Below are 8,854 nucleotides of genomic sequence, written 5' to 3' on the forward strand. Positions count from 1 at the left end.
AGTGTCACCTCAAATTTGTCTCTCGACCTGCGTGCACCTACGATGTAAACTGTCATTCCTAGGCTAGGTTTTAGCAACCTCATGATGGGTATAGGGAAAATTAGAGTATCATGTAGTAGCCTAAACCTATCGCTGTTACATTAAACTGAGTGAATGAAATATGAATGACAGTCATCCAATATGCTGTAATAGAAACAAGGCCATGCTCATGAAAAAATAAATTGTTCTCCCTCATCTTAAATGGCACTGACCACCGCTGTATTCAATGTCTGCTTTTGAAAAATTGTACCCATCTACCAATAGGTGCCCTTCTTTGCGATACATTGGAAAACCCAGGTCTTTGTGGTTGAATCTGTGTTTGAAATTCACTGCTCGACTGAGGGACCTTACAGATAATTGTGTGTGTGGGGTACAGAGATGAGGTAGTCATTCAAAAATCATGTTAAACACTATTACTGCACAAAGAGTGAGTCCATGCAACTTATTATGTGACTTGTTAAGCCCATTTTTACTCCTGACCTTATTAGGCTTGCCATAACAAAGGGTTTGAATACTTATTGACTCAAGACATTTCAGCTTTTCACTTTTAATTAATTTGTACAAATTGTGCATAATTGCACTTTGACATTATAGGGTATTGTGTGTAGGCCAGTGACCAAAAAAATCTAAATTTAATCCATTTTAAATTCAGGCTGTAACACAACAAAATGTGGAAAAAGTCAAGGGGTGTGAATAATTTCTGAAGACACTGTAGCTCCAAGAGATATGCATGAATAACTGAACATCCATAAAATTGCATCTAATGTCTTCTGTGGACACTATACCTCCTGATAAAATGAAGTGTGCATAAACCTGATTATACGTTAATTAAAAAAAATACAGTTCCAGCTAAACCAGGACAAGAAGAATTTGTCCAACTCTCAGGTACACTCAGGGCCTCCATGCCCCTCTTAAACTAAAAATGAAGTACATGGCAATAAGACATGTAAAACCATCCACTCACTGAAATGGACTACACAGGCATGTGGTAATATCAGTCTTTCCCATTTACTGTGTAGTTATTCTGCTTTTATCTTATTCTCTGATTCAGCACTTGCTCTTGACACATTCAGAGGGAGGGATGAGAGCTTTGGGTTCGAGGACATTCTTAATGGTGAGTATTTGAATACTGCTGTCATTCAGCTGTTTTACAAAAGGTTGGGTGTGTAACTAACGTTGTGGTCATATGTGTTTTCTTGCAGATCAAGCCCAATGTGAATTGATGGGAGAGCCACATTTCATGATGCAGTACAAGTTGGGATGTGAGGGTCAATAACATTTATTTTCAATCAAATTTAGTTACGAAGCCCTTTTTACATCAGCAGATGTCACAAAGTGCTATACAGAAACCCAGCCTAAAACCCCAAACAGCAAGCAATGCAGAAGCACGGTGGCTAGGAAAAACTCATTAGAAAGGCAGGAACCTAGGAAGAAACCTAGAGAGGAACCAGGATCTGAGGGGTGACCAGTCCTCTTCTGGCTGTGCCGGGTGGAGATTATGAGTACATGGCCATTAAGGCCAGATTGTTCTTCATAAATGACCAGCTGGGTCAAATAATAATCACAGTGGTTGCAGAGGGGGCAAAAGGTCAGTACCTCAGGAGTCAATGTCAGTTGGCTTTTCATAGCCGAACATTCAGAGGTCGAGACAGCAGGTGCGGTAGAATCGAAAAAGGAAGTCTCCTATGTTACATTTGTCATGTATGTGGTTTAATTTATTTATTTTTTTTTTTTTTTAAATACTTTTGGTTGGCTTCTTGCATGTCTTTAAAGACAATCATATTTTATACTGAATTATGCGCTGTTGGACAAGATATTGTTTAATGGAGTTTTTATTATTTGTTTTATGAAGCATCACACAAGCTTTTTAATAGAAATGAAGCAAAACTCAGAAGAGTCATACCATCTTTCTACACTAGATAGTGTAATCCGCAATATAGAACATTACTCATGTCATTTGAGGTCATCTGTCGTTGCAAACTCCATTTGGCATTATCTTAACTATTGGACGGACAACACTGCTTCAACTAAGTAGGGAAGGTAACCAGGATAGTTTAAAGAACTCAGGAGTAACATTTCTTTGATTTACAGCAGTACCAGAGTATTCTGCTTCATCTCTCAAACTTTGCAGATACATTTAGTGCAGACGTATAGTATATACTGTAAGAGTTATGAGCATGATATAAAATGGTTGATATAATACAGATGTAATAGATGTCTTCTTAAATGGTAACAACAAAAAGAGGCAATGGTTTTTAAAAGCTTCTCACTAATCTTAAACGTTAACATTGAATTGAAGAAGTCAAATAAACAGTATATATATATATATATATATATATATATATATATATATATATATATATATATATATATATATATAAATCAAATACTTCTTCCCTAACAATGTGCAGAATAAACCATAAAACTGTTAAATGGATGCCTATAATAGGATGTAGATATGGATCTTTTATCCTGTTTGTCGTAATCCTTCAGTCTAGCTTCTCCTCCTGGAAGTAGTCTGCATCATTGAGATGGTCCTGGAACTTCTCATATTGCTGAAAGAGAAATGTGGGAGTGAAGTGGTGAGGGAGTGTCAGTGAGAAAAATCAGAGTATTGATTTCTATTCCACAAAATGACAGTGTGGGGGAACAAATCAGAGGGTTTTCTGAAACAGACAGATGTGGATGGTAATTCAATGAGGGGTACTGTTATTTTATGGAGGGCAAGTGGGGTACATACCTCTGAGATCCAGCCCCTCTCCTCCAGTTTGGTGAACACCCTTTTCACTGTTTCCTTCACTGGCTCCTCTCCATTCTTCTCCTCCTCCTCCATCACTGTCCGGCAGTGTTGAAACAAGTGGTACTTGAAGTGTTTCAGAGCATGATACACCTCTGTTCGGCTGGCACAAACGGAGCCCACACTGAAAGCCTGCCATTTAGGAAAGACACATGCAAGGTGACCTGTCATTGAAAACACTCAAACAACAAACCTGACATTTCACAAAATTGGTGCAAGGTCCCATACAAAATTATTTCATCTGATGATGTACTTTTTGTTAGTGGGATTTTATGGGAAGCCAATGTTACACGTACTGTATGCTTTCTTCTAGGGACCGAGATGGATAAAACAAAGACAGTGTTGATTTCTTCTCAGATGTAGTACCTGTGTGTCATCGGGCATGAATTGGTCCTCTTCGAGGCTGTTGAGGTCGTACAGTTGCCCTGAGAGACGCACACTGAAACTGCATTGTCTCTGGAGCTTGCATGCCTCACAAACACTCCGATGCAATCCTAACTTCAAAAGCCGGACCTTGGGGTAACACTCCACACGCTCCTGCACGTGGACACACAAAAACACATACCAGTTTGCATATACTGTTTTTGAACATATTATAAGAATGGACGACTTAGCCAAAGTACAAGCATAGCTGTATACAGATGAGATCAGTGAATATGAAGCCAACGTCGAATGACTACACACAAACTCCTGTCTAAGTTCTCTGTGAAATGGTTCTTCACCTTGTACCGGTCGGTCCAGCGGCTCCGCTGTTTCAGGTTCTCCAAGCGAGGGAGGATTGTCCGCTCATCAAAGTGGAACAGCGACGCCTTCATCTCCTGAGCATATCGCTTTGTCCGATCACCGCCTGCTCACAGTTATCAACCAAATAGATTCCCTACACTTGGATCATGCAGTTGATTGGGGATGGTTTTTGAGACCGCTATTGTTTAAAAACACTTACCATAAAGAGACTTGAGAAAGGTTTCATCCAGGACGTTGATCATAAGGGCTTTGAGGACCACTTGAAAGTGATTGAGCTGAGACCCAGTGATGACTAGCAAAAGGAGGAAAGAAGCAAAAGAATCATACAACACAGCGTGCTTTTACCTGTGAATATTGACCCATGATAAAGTGTCAGCTGACTCACACTGGCGTGGAAGAGAAACAGCTATTTCATCTGACACCTCCTCATTCTTGTCCCCTGTCTTATCCTCAACTATGAAGTCCTTCAGACTGTCGCTGTGATCTGCTGCCTCTTCTTCACTGCTGCCCAGCAATAGTTCGGGGGTATCCTCTTCTTCATCATTATCGCCACTAACACCTTCAGCTACTTTACCCTTGTCTTCATCACTTGAATCCTGGATATTTACAAGAGAACCACAGCAATACATGGGTTGTAAAACAATGTTCAACAACAAAGAATGTTTCCTCAGTCCATATATGGACAGATTATTGTGGGTATATGCAACATGATTCTGCCCAAAGGATCAACACTTATGCCATGCTCGTTTACATGATATGGTGGTAAGATACCTCCAACGTGCCCCTACGTTTCGGAACGCGGGACTTCATCTTCTTGGATAATGCCAGGAGTTTAGACTGGCGTTGCTTTCGTTTAGCTGCGGTCTGTTTAGCTTCGGCAACTTTTTTGTCCTTTTCTGCAGCACTCTCGTCCTCCGAATCGGAATCGTGGCTTTGTTGTTTTACGCGTTTTTTGGGAACGACTTTCCTTTTAGGCTTGGTTCCTACGTCGCTGTCAGAGTCGCTGGAGCTGTCTGCGAGGACGCGCTTCCGACGAGGACGGGACCTACCTTCGCTGGAGCTACTACCATCGCTGGCAGGGCTCTGTTCCCCACTGGCAGGTGTACTTTCGCTCCCACTGTCCGAATTCTGATAGTCACTCTCTGAAGCGCTGATGCTGGTCGTGCTCGCGCAGGACTCCTCGTCACTGTCATCAAGGATAGACGACGGCAAACCGATTTGAGCCCTTTTCTTCGACGCTTCAGCTTTATTTTTTCGCAACGTTGCGAACACTTTACGCTTGTACAGGCTTTCCATTGTTGTTTACGCAGTGTTGTCAAGTTAACAGTCCAAATAAACGTTAAATAACGTTGGCAATACTGGCTGGCTAGCTAGCAATTAGCTAATGTGAGATGCAGAACATGCTAATTTAAAAAAAAAAATGCGCACAATCATATGTAAACAACGTTGATCTGGGTTGATACCAAGCTTTAACCACGGTGAACCTTTAAAAAAAAATCGAATTGTATCTCGTGTGCACCTTTTGTTTTGTTTTGTTGATGTTGTCGTGTGCTTCTTCCCACTTCCGCTCTAGACTCCCGCCCTCCACTCAAAATGGCCTCTAAAATCATAGCGCCTCTCCCGGCCATTCTAGATAAATTAATCGGTTTTTTTTTGGCCCACTGCTAGGCTACTTGTATGAAGTCAATTAGTGATATATTTTTTGCAAAAGTGCATCATGTAGACAAATAAGGTTTATTTATATAAAATATGTTGTTAAAAGCTTATTTATTTATGCCTCAATTCAGAAATAAATGAGTAATCTATTTTAAAAATCGTATTTTATTCTGGAAAAGTGGTAAATGTTCTTCACAAATAAGATAATCAAACAATGTAACACATGTCAAAAACACATGTCCGCAATAAGAAGGCGTTTTGACATTTATAATCAGCAAGAAAGCATTTTTAGCATTTATTAATTTCATGACCAGGTGAGAATCTGACCCTGCTGATAATAAGTACTCCCCCTTGTGATCATAGATTACGCTATGGACAATAAACCGGACACCTGAGTTGATGCCAGCTCCACCAGTTTAACTGAGCCATCATTACTAGCGATAGCCAGTGTCCGGCCTGATGGGTGGAAGGCCACTTGGTTGCTAGGATGTGGCCCAGTTTCCATGGTTATCATAACTGCTACTTTTCTCATATCCCATCGTTTGACCACACCGTATAATTCATAGGAGGCAACAGTGTCGCCCAGTGCATTAAAGGTGGCATGGTTGCAGGAATGCTGGTGGCCATAAAAGGGCTTCCCACAAAGACAGGGTTTTATCAGCAGCTTTTCAGGTCCCACACCTTTGTAGTATTGTCCTTTGAGCAGTAGGCAACAAAGTCACCACATGAGTGGAAGGAGCAGCACCATGTGGCATGGGTGTGGCCATCCAGAGTCAGGATGCAGTGGCCTTGGGAGAAATCCCAGATCCTTACTGTTGTGTCTCCACTGGAGGTGGCCCAGGCTTCCACCATTTGGGTGAAAGCTGCAGTCAAAGAGCCAATCACTTTGACCCTCCCCAGTCATGATCATCTCCCCGACAGACATACCCCACAACCTCCAGAGCTGGTCATCACTGGAGGAGGCTTCAATAAATTTGCGGGGTGCAGGGCGAGGCAGGGTATGGGCCTTCAGTGAGTTGGTGAGGTGGAATTCATATGCTTTGGTGCCCTGTGATGCCAGAGCTTTAATTTGGCCCAAGTAGGGGTTCACACAGTTGCTGACAGGAAACTCAAGAGTCTTTGGGGTGTTTCTGAGCTGTGTTTTTGGTTGGGTCTTTGTCTTGGTCATTGAGGGCAATTCCATCATTCTGTAGTCGGACTCTTTCCCCAGACTCTGGTATTTCTCCTATTCTGGGGGAAGACCAGTGTGTATTACGCAGGGTGGCTTCCAGGCTGTTGGCCACATGTTCTGTCCCTCTAAACTGATGAGCATTTTCTGTTTCAGCGCCACTTGGTACCTATCACTCAGCTGCTTCAGTGCAGGCTCATATGAACCATAGTGCTTCTTCAGTTGTTTGATGTATTAAACAAGCCTGCTCTTCTCTTGGACAAGACACTTATGCTGCAGGCGATGGAAATCCCTCTCTTTCTGAAGCTTGACCAGTCTTTCACTAGCTTTGAAAGCTGCCTGACTTAAGCTGTCCCACTCTCTCTGCACATTCTTCAGCTCATTGTCTATAAATTTGTTGTGCGTATATGCGTCAGGCACAAACTCCACCAGCTCGGTATTCAACAACCCCCTCAGCTCCATTTCGTACCACTCTGCTTGGAAGCAATCCAAAGTTCTGCTCATGCCCATTTTGACAAGGAAGTTGCGGATAAAATTATCCACCACTTCTGGAATGTGGGAGATGGGTTGCTTAGCTGAGCCTCTGCTCTGTAACACGGACCCCGTTTCATCTGAGGCATCGCGCAATGCTCTTATCGCAGCCTCCAAATCCTCATCCCCCTCTGCCATGCTCCTTTCTTCATAGGCCAGAACTTCCTCATATTGATAATCGTCTTTTGTCATCTGGTATCAACACATTTTCTAGGTAATATGGCCCATCGACAGATTCTTGCGTTGTTTCATTTGTCGCAGCCATTCTTCCAACAACCCCTTTCTGCATTTGTTTACCCTTCTCCATGGTCACGAATTTACGCAGCATTAAGGGTGTGTTCGTAAATTCCCTTTGGTTATCTACTACGGTTTCAGAGGACTCTAGTCTGAGTGTGCCAGACACGAAGAATAACTGATGAATTTACGAACGGACAATCTGACAACACTCGGAATATATGAACGCCCAGAGCGCACTCTGGCACTCCAGATTGAATTTACGAACACACCCTAAGTCTGCACAGTGTACATGTAACGGTCGTCGTAGTAAGTGGACCAAAGCGCAGCGGGTTGAGTGCTCATTATATATTTATTTAGAACACTTAAGAAAACGTATGAACGAACAGGATTACAGGCTAAACACAGCTATGCAATCACAACTTCCCACAAAACCCAAACAAAACCCACCCCTCTATATAGGACCTTCAATCAGAGGCAACGAGGAACAGCTGCCTCCAATTGAAGGCCAAATCAATAAACTAAACATAGAACTAAAAAGACTAGAACATAGAAATATACTAACATAGAACATAGCCCAAAAACCCCGGAAAACACTAACCAAACACCCCTCTACATAAACACACACCCCGAACCACCTAAAACAAATACCCCCCCTGCCACGTCCTGACCAAACTACAATAACAAATAACCCCTTTACTGGTCAGAACGTGACAGTAACCCCCCCCCCCCCCCCCAAAGGTGCAGACCCCGGGTGCACCTCACACAAAAAAATAAACACAAAATAAACCCCCCAAACTAAAGGGAGGGAAGGGAGGGTGGCTGCCGTCACCGACGGTTTCCGTGCTACACCCCCCCCCCTCCAATCCTCCTACTGTGGAGGTGGCCCAGGCTCTGGCCTTAGTCCCCCACCTAACTTGTCCACCCCCGCTGAATGCCTCTGGCTGAAGCGCATCGCTGTAGACCTCGGGCTGAAGCACTTCGCTGTAGACCTCGGGCAGACGGGCGACTCTGGGAGCTCCGGACTGTAGGGCGACTCTGGCTGCGCCGATTCCGGACTGTAGGCCGTCTCACTCGGTTCCGGACTGTGGGCCGTCTCACTCGGTTCCGGACTGTGGGCCGTCTCACTCGGTTCCGGACTGTGGGCCGTCTCACTCGGTTCCGGACTGTGGGCCGTCTCACTCGGTTCCGGACTGTGGGCCGTCTCACTCGGTTCCGGACTGTGGGCCGTCTCTAGACGGGGCACTGTTTCCGGACACTCTGGACGGGGTACTGTTGCCGGAGGATCTGGACGGGGTACTGTTGCCGGAGGCTCTGGACGGGGTACTGTTGCCGGAGGCTCTGGACGGGGTACTGTTGCCGGAGGCTCTGGACGGGGTACTGTTGCCGGAGGCTCTGGACGGGGTACTGTCGTCGGAAGCTCTGGACGGGGTACTGTCGGCGGAAGCTCTGGACGGGGTACTGTCGTCGGAAGCTCTGGACGGGGTACTGTCGGCGGAAGCTCTGGACGGGGTACTGTCGTCGGAAGCTCTGGACGGGGTACTGTCGTCGGAAGCTCTGGACGGGGACTGCGCACTGAAAGCCTGATGCGTGGGGCTGGTAGTGGAGGTACCAGACTGGAGGCACGCACCTCAGGGCTAGTGCGAGGAGCAGGAACAGGACGAGTTGGACTGGGCTGACGCACT

The 8,854-nt window shown here is 44.6% G+C and overlaps 1 protein-coding gene across 2 annotated transcripts; it reads right to left on the reverse strand.

The window, feature by feature from the left end:
- Positions 1-1,855: 1,855 nt before the first annotated feature.
- On the reverse strand, positions 1,856-5,163 carry ccd82 (Coiled-coil domain-containing protein 82). 2 transcript variants are annotated; one of them, XM_014196127.3, is made up of 7 exons: positions 4,352-5,163; positions 3,966-4,176; positions 3,780-3,872; positions 3,559-3,683; positions 3,203-3,373; positions 2,780-2,968; positions 1,856-2,594 (listed from the first exon to the last, which is right to left on the reverse strand). In XM_014196127.3, exons 1-7 carry the CDS (start codon positions 4,874-4,876, stop codon positions 2,529-2,531), a joined length of 1,380 nt encoding a protein of 459 aa, XP_014051602.1. In that variant the 5' UTR covers positions 4,877-5,163; the 3' UTR covers positions 1,856-2,528.
- Between the last annotated feature and the right edge of the window lie 3,691 nt (positions 5,164-8,854).

The sequence above is a fragment of the Salmo salar genome, chromosome 04 (genome assembly GCF_965601325.2).
Source record: "Salmo salar chromosome 04, fSalSal1, whole genome shotgun sequence".
Lineage (NCBI taxonomy): Eukaryota > Metazoa > Chordata > Actinopteri > Salmoniformes > Salmonidae > Salmo > Salmo salar.

Coding starts and splice junctions, on each gene's coding strand:
- ccd82 (XM_014196127.3), bottom strand. CDS start 4,876: ATGGAAAGCCTGTACAAGCGTAAAGTGTTCGCAACGTTGCGAAAAAAT. Junction 4,177..4,351: donor AACGTAGGGGCACGTTGGAG/GTATCTTACCAC, acceptor GTAAATATCCAG/GATTCAAGTGATGAAGACAA. Junction 3,374..3,558: donor GCTGGACCGACCGGTACAAG/GTGAAGAACCAT, acceptor GTCCACGTGCAG/GAGCGTGTGGAGTGTTACCC.